The following is a 26,990-nucleotide window of genomic DNA, read 5'->3' as shown; positions in this document are numbered from 1 at the left end:
AGTGTAAACATCCCAGTCTCAATAAACATATTTACCATGTGGTCCTGTTGCATGTTGACAAACAGAATCCTCTTTCTAATAGAAACACTGGATTATGTATGAAAAAACTTGACAAAAACGAAAACGAAGGACATTCTCATTTTAATTTTACTAAGTTTCAGTTAGTTTTGTAACCACACAATACAGTTTCAGTTAGTTATCGTTTTTAAAAAACTCTTGTTTTTATTTTTATTTCAGTTAACGAAAAGTGTTTTTTCAATTCTAGTTTTCATTATTTCGTTAGTTTTCTTTAACAATAATAACCTTGGTCCTCAGCTATTTCGTATTCCTTTAAACAAGCTGGTTTGTGAGTTGCCCACTTTGCGAGAGAGATTGACAGCTGCTGGTTTTGATGCTCTGCGTCGACAACAGATCACGTGTGAGCATTATAAATGGCTTGACGCTCAAACTGTGACACGTTCCATGTTAAGAGGGCATCAGAGGGTGAAGCAGCTGGGTGACATGAAGCCCAGGGGTGAGGGAGGGAGAGTGGCGGCTGTGGGGAGCACGGGTGGTGTTGCAGTGGTCGTTGGTCCGCCCTCCTCCCACCTTGTACCCCCCCACACCGCTCCAGATGCCCCATGATGACAGAGGCACCCGCCATCGGCCACAGCAGGACACTTGGCAGTGACGTGAGCTGTCGGTTCTCCCCGAGGCCGGAGCGTGCCAGGCAACAGCTGCAGGGCTCAGGGCCTCTACGCATAACAACCCCCCAAAGAACATCCCCACCACCCCCTCAAACCCCTCCATAACCCTCCATCCACGCCAGGCCACGCGGGGCAACGTCCTCCTCAATGCGACCATTGTTGTGCTCCGGGCAGGCTAAGCCCACCATATCAGAGGGATGAAACCCTCCTCAGCACACACACACACACACACACACACACACACACACAAAGTGGTCATGAGTGAGGTGATGTGTTAACATGAAGCTGAGGATGATGGACTGGATTTGAGAGCTCAGCAGCTGTTTGCTGTGTAGATACGACAAAGAGAAAATCCACCGTTAAAAATACACCAAATAATACAGAGAAGAAGAAAACGCGTAAACTTTAAAGTACTCAAAGTAATCTTAAGTGACAAGAAGAGTTTCTAGACAGCCCTGTGTGGGATTTATTGACAAGTATCACAAAACAGATACAATATTCAAGATACACAAAGCAGGTCCTTGATTCGAACAGCAACTCCCCAGTTTTCCTATTACTGGTACTATTATACCTAGTGTTCGTGTGACAGGTCTTTTGCTTTCCTGTTATTGTTTCAAATGGTGCAGTGGGATTTTCTAAATCAGAGCTGCTCATATCTTAATCAAGCAGGAGTTTCCTGTAAAGAGACTGTGACTGTTGTCAGATTTATGTGTGTTAGTCAAACCATATGTAATGCTTTTTTAAACTGCTATATGTCTGATATTTTAATACATCTTCAAATTAATACACAACACATACTGGTGATACAACATGTGCTCGTCCTGTTATAGACTTTGATATCTGGGAAGACAACATCTATTCTTTTTTCTCGTGACTTCGACTTTTTCATTCATTTCAACTTTTTTTTCATGATTATGATTCTTTTTTTCGTGATTCGACAACGTTTTCCTCGTGATTTTTACTTCGTTCTTGTTATGTTGACTTTTTCTTCGTGGCTTAAACTTTTTTTTCTTATTTACATTTTTTATCGAGAATTCAACGTTTTTCTCGTGATTTTGACTTTTTTTCTTTTGACTACTTTATGTGGTTTCTGGTGAGCAACAGATTAATGTTTACTGAAAGTGAGAGCAGCACTTGTGTTAGTGGGGAGGAGGTTATGTAACTGCTATATTGCTATGGACTCCACCTGACCTCTGACCCCTGGGTTGGGTGTCAGGAGGAGATGATGACGCTCAGGCTCAGTCCGGCATGTCACGCTACGTGTCACACAACTCAGGTGTCACAGTTATGTAGTTGTACCACTGTTGCTGGGGGAGGGTGTATGTGTGTGTACTGCGCATGTGCAGAAGTGTTACTGAGCTCCAGTCAGTTATCAGGAACATATTCCATTTATGTTATTTAACTTTTAAATAATTTCATTATAGTTTTTAGTGTCAGTGAAGAACAATTCTGCAGCTGATGACATTTATTTTCCTCAAATTAATCCAAAAAGTTTCCAACATAGCCATCATGTTTTTACAGTTTAAAAATGAGAAGGGAAAAACAATAATGCTAAATAAATAAATATATAAAACAATAATTTCTGTAAATTGATCTACCAGCATGCCTGTTGCCATGATTCCAACTGGCTATAATTAACTAACTAACTACATTATTTGGATGATCGATTAATCTGCCAATTATTTTCTTAATAAACTATTAGTTCATTGCATTGTGAAATATCATGTGTGCGTGTGTTTCTGTGGTTGTGGGTGTGTTTCTGTGTGTGTGTGTGTGTGTGTGCGTGTGTGTGTGTGTGTGTGACTGGGTGAGTGTGATTTACTCTGACACTGAGACCACACTGTTACCAGATCCTCCATGACACCTCAAGGACCTGGAACCCACCTCATCAGCACCTTACAACACACACACACATTGACATGGAGTTCTGAGAAGTCTAACTGAAGAATGTGCTGGTGTGACGATTCAGTCACTGGATGACGAACTTCATGACCAGGATCATAATTGTGAGGGGAGGGGATCCATCATTAGAATATATGGAAATATACACATTATAAATGTGATACCTATACATTTAAAATATGTATTCATATGCTGTTATAGTATGAAAGCACTATACATCTGTATGAAGTACAATAAATTATAGGAAAAGGTCTCTATAGTATGATTATAATCTTTAGTCTTGCAGATGTTTCTATACGTGATATGATATTTCATGCAGTGTCTATGTGGAGGATTTGTCACATATGAATTATCTGAAAGCCATATCTATCAATCAAACTTTATTTACATAGCACCTTTCTAACAAATAGAAAAATAAGTCATAATAACCAACAGTAACAGTGTTGACAAAACAAAAAAGAGTTAAACAAAATAAGTTAAAACCACAAAAAATACTACTTGAAAACCTTTTAGTTTATCTTTAAATGAATGAAATATTTTTAGCTCCTGACATGTGCTAATGCCATGTAAATAAAATTCCCCTGTGTTTTATGTATTTCTGTATATGTATATATGTCTCTCTCTCTCTTTATATTTACAGTTTATTCTCGACATTCGAACATTAGCTGACAAAATCAGTATTGTCTCAAGGTCCATTTTATAGACTCAAAGAAACTGAATTGATTCTGAATTGACACTGATGAACTCAGTGTAAAGAAAGATTAATATTACATTCATATAGCTCAAAACAAATACCAGTATCAACCATAGACATACATAATGGACGTAGCCACCGTGACGTCACCCATTGGTTTGTGGACTGCCCGTTGGAAGCCTCGAGTTCAGCTTTATACTCGTCGCCATCTTGCGTCGCCATCTTGTTTCCGATACGCGGAGCAGACCATAATTGGATTGTGGCGGAGTGCGAGGGATCTGACGACACTGACTACACGCCTCTCTACACCGGCAACCCGACTGAGAGAAGCTGCTGCTAATTCATGTTAGCATTAATTGGAGCATTAACAGGGATGTTAGTTTTGGCTAGCAATAAAACAAAAACAAAATGTATCTTTCTTACCTCAGAAAACTGAGCAGCAACTCCTTGGAGTGTCTGTTAGTACAACCAAACACTGAACAAGACATTTTTACTGAACAAAACGTTCAAATAAACTGTCATTAACTAAAAATACAGTGTGAAAGGGTCAAAGTTATGAGACCAAATTGGTAAACGTCCTCTTTTCTATCTATATAATGTTATATATAACTTTATTGACACGTTGCCGTGGACACGCATTGCTCTGCTTCTCTCCTGGTGACGGCTCGCCTTGTCAGTGACCTGTAGCCACGCCCCAAATCATTAGATTCTTTATCTTCTATTTTTTTCTAAATGGGGCCATTATAAGAACTATTACTAGCGATTGAGACCATATTGTTGTCCTGAAAAAAAATTCTGAGGTAATAAATCAAGTCAGAAGTTTTCAAATTTTGCACTGAAATGAATGGGCAATTTTTTTTGCAGGCAAACCTTTTTGGTGGATTGCAGGCTTAAGGCACTTCCTGGTTGGCCTCCATGCTCAGACACGGAGATTGCCGCCTGGTATCAACACAAAAGTCAGACAAATGGTTCGAAGAATTTGTCAGTGGAGACAGAAACATTGTCTTCATCATAAAGTTTGTCCACCAGAGGGTGCTGCTGACTATTTTATTTTTATTTTATTGTCCTGAAAAAGTGATGCATTGGTCCAACAATCATTTACATTATTTCAAACATAAGAAAAAAAGAATTTCTGGTTGTTCTTAATGAGACCAGTGAGCAAATCCACATGTTTCCTTCATGCATTAGGAAGTGCAAAGGTAATAAAAACACCTAAAGCAGTCTATTGTTATCCAACAGTCACACATCTGATCTCATTCGAGAATCCAGTGTTGCTTGTATTTATAGAGAGAGATACAGTACTGGGAAATAATAAGGTACATCTACTTTACTTAATTACAATTCTGGGGTACCTTACCATAGTATTTATATTTCTACTTTACTACATTTCAGAAGAAAATAATGAATTGTGTATTGTATTGAAAAATGATAAGGTTTTACTTTCCAAAAATATATAGAGGACTTGGAATTGTGACGACCTGGGCCGTCCAGGGCCTTGAGGTTAGGAATAGGATTTGTAACCGGAGGGTTGCCTGTGGTTACTTTTTTAAAATCTTGAATAGGACTTTTACTTGAACAATATTTCCTTTTACAATATGGTTTGCCAATTTAACTTCTGCAACAAAAAATCTGAGTGCTTCTGAGATTATACTGTCCTGAAGTCAGTTTGGAGTGAGTTTCTGTCTTTGTGATTATTTGACTTCCAGACTTTGAAACTGAGAAGTGTGGACATTTTTTGGTCCTCACTTCTAATTGTGAGTTTTGGGGTTAGAATCAGGTTTAGGTTACAACATAGGAATGCATTCTATCATGTGTGTGTCCATGGAGGGAGCTGCATGAGTGTTGACAGTTGTATGTGATGTCTTTAAACACTAGAGGGAGCTTTTGACTCATGTTAGAGGGCTTCTCTGCACTCTGTGCTCCTACAACTAGGCAGGAAAATGTGTGTTACAGTTTTTCAAAACAAAACAATTAGTGCAAACTGCAAAACCCAGTTGATAACCTGTGAAAGTGTGTCACTTGCTCAAAATGGATCATAGCTCATTCCTCAAAAGCAAGTATTCATATCAATCAAAGTGTCAGTGTCATCAAGATGAAAAGTCCTGACACCATGTTTATGAACAAGATAGTCAAATGGTCTATCTATCTATCTATCTATCTATCTATCTATCTATCTATCTATCTATCTATCCATCTATCTATCTATCTATCTATCTATCTATCTATCTATCTATCTATCTATCTATCTATCTATCTATCCATCTATCTATCTATCTATCTATCTATCTATCTATCTATCTATCTATCTATCTATCTATCTATCTATCTATCTATCTATCTATCTGTCTGTCTGTCTGTCTGTCTGTCTGTCTGTCTGACTGTCTGTCTGTCTGTCTGTCTGACTGTCTGTCTGTCTGTCTGTCTGTCTGTCTGTTTGTCTGTCTATCCATCCATCCATCCATCCATCCATCTATCTATCTATCTATCTATCTATCTATCTATCTATCTATCTATCTATCTATCTATCTATCTATCTATCTATCTATCTATCTATCTATCTATCTATCCATCCATCCATCCATCCATCCATCCATCCATCCATCCATCCATCCATCTATAAAAGTCCTGACACCATGCTTATGAACAAGATAGTCAAATGTCTCTGTCATGTTTTCATTATGACAGTTTAGGTCAGTCTACAGTCTACTCTGGAAATGTTTTCAATGCTAAAAAGTCAGATCTTGAAAATGCTCCAGACAGCACTATATACTATTTACACAGCCATTTGAAACCTACAGTAAAGTTACTTATTTACAACAAACATAAAGTCCCTTTGGGTAGAGCTGTGCACAGTGCACTGCAAAAAAAAGGTGTATCTAAAAACAAGATAAAAACACTAAATCTGAGGGAAATGATCTTGCTGCATGGACAGATAATTAGACTTGACAAGATTTCTTAAATCAAGATTATTAAATCTTGAAATAAACAAGTTGAATGCTAAAAAAATTTTTTATCTTGGTAAGAAACAAATCATTTTCAGTGTACAGTGTCTCAGTGTTGTAGAAATGATCCTCACTATGTCCTGCTTGGTTCATATATGTTGTAAAGTGTTTATGGTTTATGGATTCAGCTCTGAGTGATTGTAGAGAAGTGGCTTATCACTGGTTCAACTAATGCTTCACACATGAAAGCTGAGGTTCACCTGAGAGAGATTGTTCAATTCCGGAGAAATTTTCAGTAAAAAATAAATATTTGAAAAAATTTATAAAATTAGCTTGACAGATTTTGACAATTAGTTCAACATTTTTGTATGTAATGACCCAATCAATGAAATTAGGACTATTAGTTTTATATCGAATGACGATCCAGCATTCACAAGTATAGTTAATTTTGACTGACATGACATAAGCAAATGATAATGTTATAAAACAGCAGAGAGTTGTATGAAAGCACTTGATGACTGTCCAAAAGCATTTGTAATTTGTTGTAAGGAATGAGAAACTGCTACTATGATGAGCACTAATGACTAAACACTGTAAAAAAAAAATTAAAAATTAAAAACCTGTTGTTTTTACAGTAAAAAAACAGCAGCTGTGGTTGCCTGAACTTTACAATAATAAATACGGTGCAACTTTTTCAAATATTACGGTAAAACTATATTAGCACTGTTGATTTCACGTTGAAGGTTGCCATTTTATTACATATTTTACCGTAAAAAAATAAAACGTTTTTCCATCAAAAGAAACGCTGTTCTGCCATATAATTGACAAGAAAATACTTCATAAATGCTGAATGATGGCTTGTGTACATATTACAGTATATCTTTGTTACAAACATGGTGCCAGTGTAATTTATAGTGGAGTAATGTATATTTTTTTAAACTGTAAAAACTAAAACTGAATTAACCCATTTATCATTTTACGGCCTTTTACTGTCATGGTTTAGCAGTTTTTCAAAAATCTACAGATTTGTTTTACATTGAATGTTGTGGAGGTTAAACTAACTGTTATGCAAATGTTAATATTGATGTGAGAAATGCACCAAAGCGACTGAGGAAAACTATAAAGAGTTAGGATTATCTATTAATCATAATTATTACCACCCTTCAGGTTCAATTTAGAGGTTTATGAAAGATATAAAGAATGTCACATGGGGTGTACACTTAGCTTGTAATTGATTCATCAGTTTTAACAAACTGTTCTGTTCTGTGCTGTATAGAAACACATGATGAATATGATGGTCGTGAGGACACAGTGTGAATGTGATCAGCACCAGCTCCCCTCTGACACTCTGGTCTTATTGATCACTCTGTGGTTATTCTTGTGACTCCGATCAATAATTAATGAAGTGTGAAACCACCAAGTGCTGCCAGCCGATCTTTACATCAGAACAACTTATACATCGCAGTGGTTCCCAAACTTTTTTAGCCACGCACACCCTTCTATGTCCCAACTAGGTTGACGCACCCCCAATCCCCCACACCTTCAAAAAAAACAAAATGCAATAAGCTTTTTTATAGCCATATTAAAAGTGGCATGTTTAATCATGCTCAAATGACCAGAACACACACTACTATTTATATATTTATATATATGTGTGTGTATATATGTGTATGTATGTATATATGTGTGTATATGTATGTATGTATGTATGTATGTATGTATGTATATCAGAGGATCAGAGGCAGAAAGCACATAAGTTGGGGAAAATGTTATAATATTTTGAGCTGCGTTGAACAAAAATTGCAGCAAGTTTAAATGAGCGTGGAGCTAAACAACCCCGTCACCATAACACAGGTTGGAAAAATGGAAGAAGATAACTTTTACGCTTCACTTTAAGATGAAGTGCATTTTGAATAGCCTGTATTTGCATTTTATGAATTAATATTACAGTTTTTGATTTTACATTTTACAAAGGGAAAATTAATTTACAAGTTTTTATTGTGTGTGTGTGTGTGTGGGGGGGGGGGGGGGGGGTGTCATTGTGTGAGGTCCCTTCATAGTCTTAAAAAAATAATAATATTGCTACTAATAATAAAGACATTAACTATTGAAGACCATGTTTCTTATTTGACATGTCTGTTACCCTATATAGTCTTCACTTTTGTGTTATGAAACATTTAAATGGTGCTGCAACATTCATACATTTTCACATGGGGCTGGTGCAAATACAGATTATATTATGGATTTTGGCAAAGAATGTTTTGGGGTTCATTGGTAAAGAGGTTCATGGGTGGGTGGGGAAAGAGATTGTGCTTGAAAAACAGGGCAGTGACTGTGCTTGTGTAACTTGTTATGAATTTTTGACCAAACTACGCTTCGGCACAGTGCTTCGGGACGTTTGCTTCATGAGCTACCGCGCATGTGTCGGAGCTTCAAGTGTCAGCGGACCATCACTACATGTGTGGTCTCCCTTGTTTTGTTGTGATCTATGAGCCGGTTCATGACACTAGAAATAAGCATGTTGTACGCTTAAAATAAGAAATTAACTCTTAAAACAAGATAAATTGAAGATGCAAGCAGCGATGAACTGGCTCGAGCAGAGTGCACTGCAAATTACTTGTTTCTTACCAAGATAAAAAAAACTTCAGATTTAGAAGTGTAACATAATTTCTCTTTTAAGATCTCGTGGCACGAGCTCTCATCACACTCCTACTAATCAAGCAACTTCGGCTTTTACAAAATAGTTTCTGATGTTTAATGTGAGGGAAAGAACTTGGTTATTCAGAAAAAAAACGGCATTGGTGGTTTGTCACTTTTTACACCCCACCTAATTTAACTCAGTAAGAGTTTTGCACCCTTAAGAAACATGTGTGGTGGAAATGTAACGGTAAACTGCTGTGGAACAAATAACTGGCCCTATCATTTTTGTCTTTTGAACACCATCACAGGTCACATGTTTCTCTGCAGCAGCAGCTGCTTATGATGATGAAGATAAGGATGAAAAGCTTGGATAGTGGTGAACTGTAATTGGTCAACAGCTTTGCCTCTAATTAGGTTTTCATCAGATTAGATTGAAAGTCCTGGTTGATCTGATCCAGTGTAGACTGAAACCTGTGTGCGCGTACGTGTTTGTTTTAGCCGTGTGAGATGTGTGCCTGCTGCTGCCCTTGAGCCAGCCAGAGCTGAACAGGTTTGGATGAGGTTGAATCCCCCCACAGGAGTCCAATGAAATACATTTGTATAGGAAAGTGTATGTTTGTTGTTCCTATTTTAATATTCAGCTTGTATGAGTGTGTGACTCATTTCTGTGTGTGTGTGTGTGTGCGTGTGTGTGTGTGTGTGTGTGTGTGTGTGTGTGTGTGTGTGTGTGTGTGTGTGTGTGTGTGTGTGTGTGTGTCTTGGTGTGGGTGTGTGTTTGTGTGTCAGGGCATCATGTCACTGTGGGCTGCTCGCCCTCTCTTTCAGTAGCCAAACTGAGCCTCAGGGTTTCTTTTCTTCCGGCTGCTCTGATTGGTCGGAAGAGAGCCTGTCTCCAGAAATCGCTCTAATCCTCTTAGATAAAACAGAGCCCTCGTCCAATCCCTTGCTCCGATCCCCCCCTCCCCTCCCCTCTCTCTTTCTCCCTCTCTCTCTCCATTGGGAAGAGGAGTTTTTAATCCAAGTGGATTATGTTGCAAATTGGGTGACAGTGGAGGGGAGCGGCTGCAAAATCTGCTGCAGACTGACAGCTTTATGTCTTCCTTATTATCTGCAAAGTGGAGAAATTAACCCACTCAGTGGTCCTGGTTTCATTAGGAGCAAGCTGGAAGAACCTTGGAAACCTACAGCAAGAAGAGGGAAAGTTTCACATTTTACTATGGATTCTTTGAAAAGGACCAATTTTCATCTTTAACATCAAGAGTTTTCTTCTTCTTCTTGCACCAAAACTATACTTTTTAAATTTCCATTGGTCTGTGCTGGATGACTTTAAAGTCATTCAAGATCTTCTGGAAGTTTCTTCAAAGAGGATGATAAGCTAAAACAGGAAGCAGTGTGAAGATGCCGGCAGCAGGACTGGTTCATCCAGACATGATAGAGAGCGTTCAGGGTCCGGAGACCCCCATCGCCACCACCGTTTTCTTCTGCTCTCTTTAGCCAACATGAGGAAGCCATTTCCTATCAACAAGATCCTTCCTTCTTTAAGTTTGTGAAACTGTGTGGAAGATTTTAAAGCCAGAGCAGCAAGGGGTTGACGTTGGAAGTCGGAAGCAGCATGGAGGGCAGGTTGCAGGGAATGAGGAAGCTCCTGGGAGTTCTGGGATTTTTCTACCTGTGGATTACAGTTCAGGCTCAGATGAAGATCCCACCAGAGACGTAAGTATTCTCCAGTTTTCTACTTGAGGTCAGCTCCTTTTATCTTCCGCAAGCTGCACAAGAAAAATGATCATATGTGCAATCACACTGGGAAACCGACTGATTAACCCTTAACATGCGGGTCTTTCAGACTAAAGTAGTTCAGGGTTGAAAGAATATTTTATTCAAAACTGCAGCTTTTCATCGAATGTAAATGTTCTAAATGTCTTGAACATCATTTACACACATTTAGCATCTCAGTTGGTCCTTAAAAAATCTTAAATCAAATAATCTGTCTTTTAAGCCATAATATGTCTTAAATGTAATTTTGACAGTTTTCTAAGAATAGACTTAATCATAAGGTTAATCTAACAAAGTTTAAATGTCTTTCAGGGATGAATTAGTATTGATGACGCTGCAACAAAACTGGAAAACTTACATGGAAACAATTACCACAAATCAAACTATATACACTGTGAAAAAACAACCTATTTTTACGGTAAAAAAACTTTTGTATATAATATTATGGTAAAATTATATTAGCACTGTTTATTTACCCGTTTAAGATTGCCATTTTATTCCATATTTAGCCATAAAAAATTAAAAGTTTTCATCAAAAGAAACGCTATCCTGCCTTATAACTGACAAGAAAATACTTTATAAATGCAGCATAAATTAAAGATTTTACCATGAAATATTACAGTATATTTTTCTACAAACATGGTGCCAGTGTATTTTATAGTGTAGTAATGTATTTTTTTTTTTTTAATTAAAATTTAATTTCATTACATTACATTCATTAGTGTTTAGTTTTTACTGAATTTACTGAATTAACCCATTTATCATTTTACGGTCTTTTACTGTCATTGTTTAGCAGTTTTTCACCATAAAATCTACAGACATTTTTTAAAGTGTACATTCGTGTGTCACATGTGATGCGATAAGGATTTATTCAGATGGGAACACAAAATTATCTGAATTTTGATGATTTAATATCTTTAAAACCTGATACTATGGTTGTAATTTTCTTGTTTCCACATTATGTATATTATATATATATTATATATATTGGGGTGTGGTATTTAAATTACGATTGTTTCGAGCCACCACATTTATCAACAGCCAATCATTTTTACGCTGTGATTGGAGAGATACGATCGTTTGATAAATCCCACATGAACCCTGTGGTAAGATGAAATATATGATCAGATCAGCGCTCGTTTCTACAATTGTTTGATAAATGAGGCCGTGATTTTCTTCTCTAGTTCGGACACAATTACTCCACTATATCTTTACATCACTGATATATTAATGGTCTGAATGTTGCATACAGCGCCTTTAATGGGACCCTGGTGTTGGTTCTACTGTTGACGAGCCTTTGAGCATGATTCCATACTTGGCAGTTCCCACTGTGAACTGTTCTGTATAGATAATACTCCTGACGACTGGACTTGTTCCAGATAAATTAAGCATCAGACAACAAACTCCCAGGTCGCACTACGTGTCCGTGGTGATCCTGAGGGAATAACTTTGTGTCAGCTGACAGCAGTTTTCCCGAAGGACTTTAATGAAATCTGTTCACCTCAGTTCATGCCCTCAACTCAGAAAGAGCAGGGAGATTTTTCCAGTTATTGCAGCAGCAACTAATTTAAATTATTTATGTGATATTGATTTTAGGATTCTAATATTATACAGCACAACAACATTTCTAACACAAATATATCTTAATTCTAGGGTTGTCACGATACTAAAATTTTCAACTCGATACCGATACTCAGGAATATATTCGATACTCGATACCATTTTCGATACCACAAGCGTAAAAACAAAGACCCCAAAATTTAACAGAAATATTTTTATTAACAAGAAAAATGCAACATGTAAAAATTAACAGAACCAAAGGTTAAATATGTATAATAAAAACAGTTGTGCAAATAGAAACTGCAACTATAACAAGCTTCAGATACTCGATACTTTTGAAAATGAGTATTGTATACGGATACAACGTTTTAGTATCGATACTTTTTGGAGTATCAATACTTTTGACAACCCTACTTAATTCTTACAACTTTAAAACAGCCCTTTGAAGAGATCTACACAGGACAAAATGTCGTCTCTCTCCAGTTTCACAAAGAGACTTACAAGAAAAGAAACCTTGACCACAATTTAAAAAAAGAAAATAGTCACCCTAAAAATAGACCATGACTAAAAACAACAATACAAAACAGATCAAAACAATGCATCTACCAGAAATACATTTTATTGTCAATTAAAATGTGCATGCAACATGCAACTTTAAGTGCATGTTGCACTTAAAGAGAGAGAATTTATTGAGAGAGAATCTCAATAAAAGTATTATATCTTGTTTAAAATTCATCTCAGCAACTGCTTCACATTTTCTCTACCTCCACCACAAGAAAAATTATCATATGTGCAATCACACTGGGAAACCGACTGATTAACCCTTAACATGCGGGTCTTTCAGACTAAAGTACTTCAGGGTTGAAAGGATATTTTATTCAAAACTGCAGCTTTCCATCAAATGTAAATGTTCTAAATGTCTTGAACATCATATACACACATTTAGCATCTCAGTTGGTCCTTAAAAAGTCTAAAATCAAATAATCTGTCTTTTAAGCCCTCATATGTCTGAAATGTAATTTTGACAGATTTTAAGAATAGATTTGATCATGAAGTTAATAAAAACTTTGTTTTAAGTTAAAACAAAGTTTAAATGTCTTTCAGGGGCAACAAAACTGGAAAACTTACATGGAAACAATTACCACAAATCAAACTATACACTATAAAAAACCAACCTGTTATTTTTATGGTAAAAAAAAACCATGACCACATGGAAAAGAAAATAGTGACCCTAAAAATAGACAATGACTAAAAACAACAATACAAAACAGATCAAAACAATGCATCTACCATATGGAATGTTGATTGCTCAGCTATGACATGCAACTTTTAGTGGAAAATATCAAGAGAATCTCAAGAAAAGTATTATTTCTTGTTTAAAATTAATCTCAGCAACTGCTTCACATTTTTTCTACCTCCACCAACCAGAATGCACCTGTCGGCCCGTCCTTGTGGTAGCTCATACTAACAGCCTCATTAGCATGAAGCTGTCGAGCAGCATTAGCATGAAACAGCAGCTGGACATTCATTGCTGCAGCTTCCTGGAGGACACACTGTGCCAGCTTGGTTATCTGGCCATTGGCCATGCCACGTCAGCCTGGTCACCTTCTACCCTGATCCACATTCACCACCTCACCCACCGACCACTGCAGGCCTCAACACAAAATGCCACACCACCTGGTTGCAAAGCAGAAATCCAGGGATAAAAAGTAATTGTTTTACTTTTGGTTTTTGTGGAATTTGAATTCTGGTCAGGACATTAAATGTTCAACAGTGGTGGAGGAAAGAGAGATCCTTAACTTTAGTAACATTACAAATACCACACTATAAAAATACTTGTATACAAATTAGGGCCAGGACTTTAACGCGTTAATTAAGATTAATTAATTACACAAAAATTAACGCGTTTAAAAAATTGACGCATTTTAATCGCACTTATTTTTGCTCCGCGGATCGTTTCTCACTGGATGAGTTTCAGGCGGACCGATTATACTGGAGCACCAACTAGCGTTCATGAGTTCAGACAACAACAAACCACAGTGAACATGAAGGAAGAAGCTGATGAGACGCTTTGGTTGGCCATGTGGATAATGGGACATTTTGTTACAAAAAAAGAACGGATGGAAGCGTCGATAAGAGCATGGTTATGTTGCTATGCAACAAGGAATTCACATATCACCGCAACACATCCAGCCTCAAGTATCACCTCAATGCAAAACATATAGCAGCTAGTGGCTAGTGTGGTAGCTAGAGTGGATTGTGTTTTACTTAAAAAACCAAAGTATTATAGTTTACAGGCAGGTAGGCAGGCAGGCAGGCAGGTAGGCAGGCAGGCAGGCAGGTAGCTAGGCAGGCAGGTAGGCAGGTAGGCAGGCAGGTAGCTAGGCAGGCAGGCAGGTAGGTAGCTAGGCAGGCAGGCAGGCAGGCAGGCAGGTAGCTAGGCAGGCAGGCAGGTAGGCAGGTAGGCAGGCAGGCAGGTAGGTAGGCAGGTAGGTAGGCAGGCAGGTAGGTAGGTAGGTATTTTCTTTACTATGGTGGAAGCGCACCAAGTATGACTTTCTCCAATCTTATAACTTTCTGGGATTCTGACACAGATTCTTCAGCTGGTGCTCGTGTGTGTGTTTCATTACCTCACTGCAGTGTTGTAATGTTTGACCTTCATTCTGTTGGTTGTAAAACGATGAGGTCTGTCTGTCTTTGTGTCCAAGTTTTCAGTCAGCAGATTTGGCTACAATCTGTGGAACAGATCAGCCCCAGCACTAAGGATTAGCTGATTAGATTTTGGGGGAGATCTTGATGGAGGATTTATTTATTTATGGATTTGGCACTTTTAGTTGAAAGTGGTGACAGATGGCCACTGCCATCTACATGAGCTGCACTCTAGAGCAAAAAGTAATTTGAGACCCTTAATTTCTGTCACATTAGTAACTTGATGCAAGTTGATGTCTATCTAAAGTCCAGGGACAGTATTCACATCTTCAGACTAAAAGTAGCTCCTTACTTGATTGCTTATTATTATTATTATTATTATTATTATTATTATTAACAACAACAACAACAACAACAATAATAATAAATAAATAAAAACCCAAGGACGCTTTACATAGACTGGGGGAGGGGTGATAGAGAAGTATTGCCTCCTACAATTTTGGACTAAGAGTATTTCACAAGATAATTATTGTTTTATAATGTTAGAGTTAAAACCAGCTCCTAAATCTGTGAAAAGTTAGTCAAGTGGACTCCTGAGTCACCAGATCAAGAGTAAACTCTTAGCTCTGAGTGCTATTTGTAGCTGTGATTGTTTCAGTAACCCTCCAGATCATTTAAAATGAAGAACAATAACCCGAACACTAACATTAAGGCAGGTAAATGTTGTAAATAATGTCAACAGCATGTCAAAAGGAGGCAGATTAAATCATTGATTTAAATCATTGACTGAACATCTTGTTTCTTGCAGAAAAAAATAGTGTGACACAAAGTGTGAGTTTGTGTTCATGTTCGTGTGTGTGTGCATGTGTTTACTCAGCATGTGTAAAGAGTCTATTGATCCATCTGTTCTGGGCATTAATCCTCTGAGTTCACTCTCTCTCTCTCTCTCTCTCTCTCTCTCTCTCTCTCTCTCTCTCTCTCTCTCACACACACACACACACACACACACACACACACACACACACACAGTTTAGCTTCAGTGATGTACTGTAGCTTTAAATATCTACACAGAAGTTACACAAGGTCATGAATCTAAAAACATTACAAAACAAACTCCGTTTGCAGCGACATGCTTTCAGGACTTTGACGACATAAGCATCAGAAATGCTGTAGGCCTAACATAAAGGATTATTTATGACACGCATCATGACTCGAACTTCAGTCGCTCTGACGATACAACGTTCACTTACTTAGTGTGCGTGTTGTGTTTTTTTGTCATTGTGAGTTTGTGCTGAGCAGACACCTGCAACTCTCTGCTCTGACCCAGATGAACAGATTATCTAAATCTCTTTCATCACCATCATATTTAACAGCCTTTTTTTCTGCTGTAACTCACCGCTACTGCTGCTGCTGCTGCAGGACGTCACCATGCAAGGTGCACTGCTCATTGTTTACATTCACACACACACACGCAAATCTTCCATCCAAATCGTTTTGTTTTTTAAATTTTGTTTGTTGTCCAGTTTATTTTCTTGTTTGTGTCTGTCCATTTTCAAGTTCAAGTTCTTCAAGTTTTTTGTATGGAGTTTTGTTTGCTATGTTTTTGCAATTTTTTTGTGTCTTTTAACCACATGTGAGGCAGGCCAAATGTTTGCCATGACAAGAAAATAAAAAAAGGTACTGAACTACCATTTTATGTAGTATTTACTTCCTGTGAGGATAATTACAATAAACTTATCGTATGATATATGGACATGACATGGGTAAATTTGTCTGACTTTGATATCGCCTGTTGTGTTGAGCCAACATGGTTTTACAGACCATTTTTAAGACCTGGGCGCAGCAACTGTTAAACAGCACGGATAGAGGAGTCAAACGCAGCACTCTGGAGGCAGATACAGGAGGTAACCAGCAGGGTTATTGTAGTTAACGAAAACTAAAGAAATAACGAAAACTAGAATTGAAAAAACATTTTCGTTAACTGAAATAAAAAAAACTGATTTTTTTTTAAAAACGATAACTAACTGAAACTGTATTGTGTGGTTACAAAACTAACTAAAACTAACTAAAATTATAGTGAAAATGTCCTTTGTTTTCGTTTACGTAAACCTTTTTGGTTGATATGAAATCTAGTTCATCCATTTGGTTTCATGACTTAATAAACTTATTTGGGCAGAGATGGATCAGACAAAGGAAATAAAGGAACATTTATAGTGACTTTTTTGAATCTCGCACCCAACAAATACCCCATTACAAAAAAACTAAAACTAACACTAAAACTAATTAAAACTTAACTAAAACTAAGGATTTTCCAAAAAATAAAAACTAATTAAAACTAGCAAACTCACTATAAAAATGAATAAAAACGAACTGAATTTGAAAATAAAAATTGACAACGAAATTAAAACTAAAACTCATGAAAAATCCAAAACTATTAACCAGTCTTTAATCACAGGCAATGGTTCGGTACACGGGAGTTCAGTCAGGTAAGGCAGGCAAACATTCCAAAGGGATAAGGCAAAGGCAGGGTCCAAAAACAGGCAAGGGTCTGGAAAACGCTGGAGAGAACGACACATGGTACACTAACAATCTGGCACTGGGGAAAGGGACACAAAGCCCAATGAACAGAAATAAAAAATGATTTCTCCTCTGTTCTTTTATTTATTGAAGATATATATATTTTTGACATTCATTTGTGAATTCTTGAGAATTAAAAGCTAATAATAATAAAGGTATGTGTATTAAAATCATATTATATTATCACTATATCAGTGGTATAAATTGGTCTTCAAATTACAATTATATCATTTATTGCAATAATATTTGTGACAATATATATTTCAATATAGTTATCATGACAGGCCTACAAGTATTGTCTTCATTGTGTCTGGTGTTGTGTTTCCACATTGACCACCACTACAGATAATAATGATGCTCTATTTTTTAGTCCTGTAGGTTTCATACTTCATGTTGTATTTAGCTGCTGACTCGTCATCTGTCTGTGTTTCAGGGTGCAGCAGTGGGCGTCCGTGTTCTCGGTTGAACTGCGAGAACTTACCACCAAATACTCCGGCTCCCTGCTGCTGCAGAAGGTAAAAATCAGTCAGATTTCTTGTCAGGTTTGAATCTTAAAATATCAAATCAAGCTGTAGTAAATTGATTTTGGAAAAAGAGTTGGGGGATTCACGTGTTTTAACTAGGGCCGGGACTCGATTCAAAAAATTAATCTAATTAATTAGAGGCTTTGTAATTAATTAATCGAGATGAATCGCATTTTAATCGCATATAAATATTTGACCTGAGAACAGTGAGAAGTAATTTTATTCACATGGATTTTTAGTATACCATTGAATAATGACTGAATACATAAGCTTAAGCTTGAGGTGATACTTGAGGCTGGATGTGCTGCGGTGATATGTGAATTCCTTGTTGCATAGCAACACAACCATGCTCTTATCGACGCTTCCATCCGTTGGTTTTATGTAACAAAATGTCCCATCATCCACGGGGCCTACCAAAGCGGTCTCAGCAAATGAGCCTTAAGCCTGATTTCTATTTTCTCCGCGAGCCGCTGCTAAACCGCGTAAACTAAACAGAGCAGATCTCACCAGACAGGAAGTCCGACTCAGAATCAACGTAATACACTTCCGCCCCCTTTTAAAAAAAACACAATACGCAGTTCATGCAGCCTAAAACTACTTCACATCAACATTATGTTATGACCGAGGCACCAGATCAGCAATCAATCAATCAATCAAAGGCTCTCAGAGGATCGGCAACACAGACCACAAGAGACTGATAGTTGTGGAACATCATACAATCATTTATGACAGTCCAGAGCTGCCAAGTGTCACGCTTTGAGTGTGACAGTCACGCAATTTAACCCATTCTCACACCACACGCCACACTTGACATTTCTCACGCTTATATTTCCCCATTCAATACTCTGTATTTATTTTTTTCATGGTAATAAACTTTCGTCCTCGCGGCTTGCCGTATCTCGAGTAACTCTGATTGACTGACCGAGATAACCAATCCCAGACCAATCCATCAGTCCTTTGTGCCTAAATCTAACCAACCGCGGAAGGCACCACGCAATATAAACCAATCAGAAGCAACGAAAGGCGGGTCTTGGCGTCTCTAACTTTCTTTCACACACAACAGCGCCGACATTTAAAACCCACTCGACGTTGCTTGAAGACAGATGGTAATTAACTACTCAATTTTGTTGACAGTTGATTCACTGTTTCTCCTTGAGTTTCCTAGTTAATATGTACTGTTTTAAGGCTGCTATAAGTCTATCACTGTCCTGTATTTGTTGCAGAGCTGTGTAACATTTATTTGCCTCTTCTCTTGACCAGTTCACACTTGAAAAAGAGACTCTAACGTTAGTCTCAATGTGTGTGTGTGTGTGTGTGTGTGTGTGTGTGTGTGTGTGTGTGTGTGTGTGTGTGTGTGTCAGAGTTACAGACTTGTGAATATCAATTTAGACCCCCCTAAAGCAGTGTTTCTCAAAATTCTAAATTTCAAGGTCTATCCTTAACTCTGACAGTGTACAAATGGAACCAAATTAGCTTTATTGGCATGAATGGTATCAACCTTTGTTGCATAAAGCAGAACATACATACAGACATGCAATTCAATTACAATACAATTAATACAATACATTAAATATTAATACAAACATATTAAATATTTTACATTAAATATATTTCATATTAAATCTCTCTCCTTCGCGCTCTTGCTCTATCTCTTTTGGCAAACATGGCGGAAGGCGGAGCAGACACGCCCATAGACAAATAGACGCAGCATCAGCTGCTGTGACGCGAGAAATTCGGCCGCCATCTTGGAGTGGTGATCCGCTCCACTCAGTGTAATTAGTTTGACAGGAGCATGTAACTGTCAGCGCATTTAATTAATCTTACCTCACTGAATACTACTGATTTTCACTCGTTTTTTTGTCATACGTGTAGCTATGATAAAGGACACATGTTTTGGCATGTTTTATTATTCATAGTTGGCTTAACAGTAATTGAATATTCTTATATGCTATAAGTGACCAGACGTCCGAGATTAAAAAAAAGACACAAAATAACTAAAAAAAAATCACACAAAATGACAGAAAAAACCCTAAATTACTTTTTAAAAAAAAGAAAGAAAATGACTATGAAATTAATGACTAATGAAATTACTAAAAAAGACACAAAATGACCTTAAAAAGACACAAAATGACCAAAAAAAGACACAACATAACTAAAAAGGACACAAAATGACAAAAAAAAACTAAACTACTTAAAAAAGACACAAAATGACCTAAAAAGACACAAAATAACTATTAAGGACACAAAATGACCAAAAAAAGACATAAAATAATGAAAAAAATCACACAAAGTGACAGAAAAAAACCTAAATTACTTAAAAAAGACACAAAACGACAGAAAAAAGACACATTACTAAAAAAAGACACAACATTACTAAAAAAGACACAGAATGAACAAAAAAGACACAAAATAACTAAAAAGACACAAAATGACAGAAAAAAGACACAAAATAACTAAAAAAACACACAAAATGACAGAAAAAAACCTGAATTACTTTTAAAAAAGACACAAAATGACCTAAAAAAGACACAAAAAAAACAAAAAAGACACAAAATAACTAAAAAGGACACAAAATGACAAAAAACTAAATTACTTAAAGACACAAAATGACAGAAAAAAGACAGAAAATAACTAAAAAGGACACAAAATGACCAAAAAAAGACACAAAATAACTAAAAAAGACACAAAATGACCAAAAAAGTGCCATGGGAAAGAGAGAAAGATGGCCTATATTTTGCATTTTGTTGTCCAAGTAGCTGTTACTTTGTTCAGTGACAATAAAGTTCAATCTAATCAATTCTAATGACTGTTGATTGAGGGTGTGTGGTGGCAGCGGGGCTCAATGGGTGCTCAGCAGCCCTAAAGCTCTGACCCTCGACTCGCCCCTGGCCGCTGGCATGTAGGTGAGGACATCAGTCTTAAGGAATAAATCGACGTTAAAAGGCCAAAGGCATCATGGTGCTAGAGTCTCACTCTTGTCATTTTCTGAAACTTGGCAGCCCTGTATGACATATTGTTTTTTATAAGGATAGATGGTCAGATCAACAGATCTTCCACGTCAGAGAAGCAAAGTAAGCTGTTGGTTGTTGTTGTTGTTGTTGTTGTCGTTTACTTGTTTGTTTACACACAGTTTATCGCGTGTTCTCGTTATCTCGCGTGTATAAGGCTGGCTCGCTATGCTGCCGCTCTGCGGCCGTAACTCGCCCGGTGTGAATTGACGCCGGGCAGAAGACGGAGCAAAACCGCGGTGGAGCCGTTCCGCGGCTGTAACGCGCCCGGTGGAAATCCCCAGTTAGGGCCTCAGGGAGTTGGTAGGAACTGAAGGAGCACAACCGCTGTACTGACAAACTGGGACATTAAGGGACATTAAATCTCTGTTAAGTTTTAAGGAAATTATCTGCAACGCATCTCAAAACTGGCAGCTTTGGTCTGAAAATGAAAATGTTCTTACTGACAAAGTAACACAGTAGGCTTACTGTGTTACTTTGTCAGTGGTTAACTGAAATCAGAGTAGTGAAAGTGAATAATTAGTTAATGATTAGGTAATTGAGAAACAAAGAGGAACTGCAAGTGGACTATTAGTTAATTATCTCCTAATTAAATTTGTAGAGAAGTTAATGATTAGTTAATGTTGAGTCAATTAATAAATGGCTGAGGAACAAATGAGGAACTATCTATCAATCAATTATCTTTAACCGATTATCCAAACTCGGGTTGCATTCGACCTGGACAGGTCGCCAGAGTTTAATCACACAGACAACCAGTCACACTCTCATTCACACCTAAAGACAATTTAGAGTCGCTAATTCAACCTAAGCTCCATGTTTTTGGACTGTGGAAGGAAGCAGAGAACCCGGAGAGAACCCACGCTGAATCAGTGAGAACATGCAGACTCCACACAGAAGAGCTGCAGGCCAGTGACCCTGGTGCTAACCACCAAACGAGGAACTAGTGAATCATTATGGTAAATGGTAAATGGACTGCACTTATATAGCGCTTTTATCCAAAATGCTTTACACTACACTGCCCTACCAAGCCTAACTGCAGTAACTACATTTTTGGTCGAAATTGGGTTATAACTAAAAATGAACCTGTTGATGTCTGTTTTATCTTGTGACAAAGTTTTAGATTTCAATTTTGCTTTATTTCAGAGAAATAATGATATAAAAACCACAACATCCAACTCAAAACCAAGTAAATTGCACTTACCACGGTCTGCTTCGGATATACTAATTTATACATAAAAATTATAGAAATTTTAAGTTTATTTGAGAGGGAAGTTATTATGGGGCGGCTGTGGCTCCGTTGGTAGAATGGTCGTCGTCTGATCGGAAGGTTGGTGGTTCGATCCCCGACCATGGCAGCCTACATGTCGAAGTATCCTTGAGCAAGATACTGAACCCAAAATTGCTCCCGATGCTGCGTTCATCTGTGTGAGAATGAATCCAATGGTGGCAGGTGGCACCAGTGTGCCCTGGTAGACTGGGCCACCAGTATGAATGTGTGTGTGAGTGGGTGAATGAGCGTAGTGTAGTGTAAAGCGATTTGGATAAAAAGCGCTATATAAGTGCACTCCATTTACCATTTATCTAGATAGTGATGAAGTAAGAAAGTGAGATAAAATGATATTAAGACTAAAATATAACATTACTTTATGACATTAAGTCTAAAATACACAAATCTCTGAATAGAGCTGTTAAACACTTTTAAATACACTTATAACAAAATCAATTTGAAAATATTAATTTAATGAAAACAAAATATAAGCACTAAAAGAAGATAATAACATTGTAGTTACTGCACTCTGTTTTTTTAGCATAAATATTACATAATCAATACATGTAGAAATAAGTGTCATATCACTTACCTACCTATAACCCATTTGGCTGGCCAGTTAAAAGAAATTAAAAAACTTTAAAGCAGTTTTTCTCAGTTTTACCCTTTGAGTAGTTACTGCAGTTAGACTATGTAGGGGAGCACAGACTGCGCTCATTCACCCACGCTGGTGTTAGAGGCTACCAGGGCACACAGTTGCATGTAAACATCTCATACTTTGGATTGTCCTCTATATTGAAATCAGTCCACAGGCTTTTAGATAACAATTCATTCACAAATAAACATGTAAATTGCTTGACATGTTAACTTGACCATTTTGTTTACTTGATTTTGCTTAAAATAGTATGCAGGAGGGCGGTTTGTTTTGGATAAGAGTCATCAGATGTCCTCAGATGATATAATGCATTTTCCTATTTGTTCAATAGAAGTAAAAGAAAGTCATGAAATGCAGCTGAACGTCAATCAGGTCAGAAGGCAAGCAGACTGGTTGACCTGGGAACAAAGAGCGATGAGAGCTGTGTTTGTCTGTGTGATAGTGTCTATCTGTCTGTGTGTGTGTCTGTCTGTCTGTCTGTGTTGGTGTGTTTACACGCACACACACACACACACAAACAGGGATCATGGTAATGCCCAGATTGAGGACCAAGCCCTCTTTACCAGCGTCAGGATTTGTGTTCTGATTTTAGACATTCATCCATTTATCTGTCAGATTTAGATTTATCACAGGCAGTTTGTCTGCTTTCAGAAACACACAACCACCTCCTGCAGTGACAACAAACTGCCCGGCAGCAGCAGAAAACAAAGTGAACCCAAAGTTTAATAACTTGAGATTCTTTCTTTTTGACTTTCTGGTTTTATCTTGTTGTAGTTTCCTTGTCCTTTACCATGAAAATGTTGTAATTTGCTAGCCTGGCTAACGCCAGAGTATCACAAATGAGATATAGTCTGGAGACCACCTTTTCATTTTTCCGTAGAGGAGGCGTGGTTTACGATCGTCCAGAGCCGTTTATTGTGCGCTATGAATGTCTATCATAAGCGTCTGTACGTAGCTCTTAGCCGGTCGTATCAATTATACCAGATGACGTATGTAAAGTGACAGAAATTCAAGGAGGCATCGAGCAAGAAGACTGATGTTAACATAGCTAGACTAGCCCATCTCTACTTTGGGACTAAAATGCTCAATTCTGCTTCTGCAACACTTTTCTGCAGCATGTTCTGGCTCTGGCTGCTCTATAGTTTCAGCTCACAGTCTATGTGTAGAAATGTGTGTGTGTGTGTGTGTGTGTGTGTGTGAGATTGTTGAAGTGAGGGGGGTTGCTTCCTGCTGTGCTTCTCCAGTTCTCGCTTTCTGCAAGATTATTTAGTTTTATGCCTTATTTCCCCCTCATGTTATTCAGCCACACACATCCACTGATTTTATGGGCAAACAACCTGCTTCAGCTCTCTCAGCGGCTCCGCTGTCCCCCAGCTCGCATCGAGATCACCGGCGTTACAGCAATGAGCGGTCGCGGGGCTAGTTTGTAGATTAGGCTTTTGCCAAATCCTGTTGGAAGCAAGGCAAAAAACATCCTTTTTCGTGGTGACACAGGAGTGTAAAGTCAAACGTTATTCTTCTTTTGAAATAAACTTTGGCTCTAAACTATCTAGAACGCTGTCTACAGCTAGATCCAAAGAGAGCTTCGCGTCTGCTGCAGTCATGTTGGATCCATAAGAAAACTACAAAACTACAAGCTTCCATCTGTCGAGTAGTACGAGTCATCGCCTAATTTGTCATTGCAGAATTTTCAATATATTGCTCAAAATAACTTAATATTTACTTTCCTGGTAGAAGCAGATTGTGGTAGGAGCATCAAACCTTCTCTGATTATACAGTGGTCTGATCGCAGCTCGTTGGAAATAAAGGATCAACACATTATTGATGACCCGGAGCAGGGACGTGCACATGATTATAGAGGGACAGGGGCTCAAAGTCAGAAAAGCGCAGCCCTTCACACAATATGGAAATAATATAACATTTTATTTGGTAATATAATAATGATAATATAATATTTCAAACACAGATAACCTACAGTTTATATCCCTGGAATGCTGAAATTACTATATTATTATTATTATTATTATTATTATTATTATTATTATTAATATCATTAATAATAATAATAATATTATTATTATTATTATTAGCTATTATTATTTACATTATTATTTTGTTAGTCCACACAGTAGTAGCAAAGTCACAATAAACTTCATATCTAGACTAGAATAACAGGTTTCAGAACTGTGGCATGATAAACAGCCCACACTGTAGGGGTTGTAAGAACCACAAAACCAAAAACACCTCATTTTAATCCAGAAGAGTAGTAGGAAATAGTCTCACCACCAGACCTTCCTCTACAGAAGAAAGTAGGACAACAACTCGGTGCAGACCTGTTGATCTGCCTATTTTGTGATGTTTAAACCTCAGACCTGTAGTGAGGGAAATATGATCCGCCGTAAACACGGAGCATTTTATTTTTTTAATTTATTTGAAAAAAAAGAAGAAAAAAAAAAAAGGATTTTGTACATGGTTTCCTGCGCCGTGCTCCGATGTCCGGTAAAAATAGAGCCGTGATACAGCAGAGCTGCAGCCGATGGAAGCTGACACATTGACTAAAATAGCGATTTTCTGAAATATGACCCATATTTAAGCGAATAAGTGGACGGCGACTAGTTAGACCATAACTCACAGGTTCAAGTTGCTCCACTGTCACATCTCCTCAGTTATCCAGGGGGCATCGGCTTCTCTGTCTGTCTCTCTCTCTCTCTGTCTCTCTCTGTCTCTATCTCACTCTGTCTCTCTCTCACTCTGTCTCTCTCTCACTCTGTCTCTCTCTCTCTCTGGTGGCGAGTGCGTGATACAACAGACAGAGAAGCGGCAGGCTCAACACACACAACAACCCCGTAGAAGAAAATGGGATAATAATAAATAAATAAATAATTAAGGACTCAAAAGGTTCCAAAGGACTCAAACATTTTAGTCATCATTTCCTAAACAACTACACACCTGGACCAGAAGATGCAGCACAAGGTGATGCATTTTGTTTTGTTTTAACCCATTTAGGCCTAAAACACCTGGAAAAAATGCCTGGAAAACCTCTGGGCGATTTTGAAAGAAACCCCCTAAAACCTGAAGTTTTTCTGGAAATTCAACAGAAGATTTTTCAGCCTCTGTAGCAGATAGAAATTAAATTCAAAAAGTATTTGAGAGCTTATACCCGTGGCTTTCATGAGAAGTTGAGTTTATTTGTCCAAACCTTCAATAAAGTTTTTTTTTTTAAATCCACATACTCAGCAAATGTTACATTTGACTGAATAAAAATGCTATGCATAATACTAATACATGCCCATTAGCAAGATGCAAACATGATATGACCATTAGAAGAAATAGACATAGTTCTCATTAGCCTACTGTAATTATTATTATTATTAATAATAATAATAATAATAATAATAATAATAATAATAATTATTATTATTATTATTATTATTATTATTAATAATAATAATAATAATAATAATAATAATAATAATAATAATAATAATAATAATAATAATTATTATTATTATTATTATTATTATTATTATTATTATTATTATTATTATTATTAATAATAATAATAATAATAATAATAATAATAATAATAATAATAATAATAATAATAATTATTATTATTATTATTATCATTATCATAATAATAATAAATAAATAATAATAATAATAATACATTTTATCTATATTGCACTTTTCAGGGTACTTAACGACGCGTAAAGTAATAAACCGTCTTGATTTCTTATATCATCATCACAATCAATTAGTATTATTATTGTAATTATCTCTAGATGGCCACAAATCTGTCTGTTCTTCAGTGAAAATATGTCATCTAAAAACATATTCCTCATCCATAAATCCTGGTCAAGATCGCTTCCGTCACTTACTTTTGAGCTCCCTCCACTATAGTCGTCTTCCGCCATAATTTCAAAGTTCTGGAAAAGTCCCATGTTGCATTGCGACACTCCTGCATGTATTCTGATGCATTTCGTTGGCCAAGAGACCAAAAATAGGTGAAAAAAACTACAAATACTACAATACGACGTATCTGCTTTCCCGGCTTTAATGGTAGAATAACACAACAGCGCCCCTGGTTTTAATGGTAGAAATGCAGTAATG

At 37.2% G+C, this 26,990-nt stretch overlaps 1 protein-coding gene across 1 annotated transcript in view; it reads left to right on the top strand.

Moving 5' to 3' along the window:
- The first annotated feature begins 10,476 nt into the window (after window positions 1-10,476).
- The window catches only part of LOC131972719 (voltage-dependent calcium channel subunit alpha-2/delta-4-like), a 138,031-nt gene continuing 121,517 nt past the window's right edge, over window positions 10,477-26,990 (top strand). The window contains exons 1-2 of the mRNA XM_059334395.1: window positions 10,477-10,577; window positions 17,857-17,938. Coding sequence (XP_059190378.1) covers window positions 10,477-10,577; window positions 17,857-17,938 — 183 coding nt within the window. The remainder of the gene's footprint in view (window positions 10,578-17,856; window positions 17,939-26,990) is intronic.

This window comes from Centropristis striata, chromosome 6 (assembly GCF_030273125.1).
Source record: "Centropristis striata isolate RG_2023a ecotype Rhode Island chromosome 6, C.striata_1.0, whole genome shotgun sequence".
Lineage (NCBI taxonomy): Eukaryota > Metazoa > Chordata > Actinopteri > Perciformes > Serranidae > Centropristis > Centropristis striata.
Note: the sequence above shows the minus strand (reverse complement) of the source record. Positions and strands in the feature narration are given on the sequence as shown.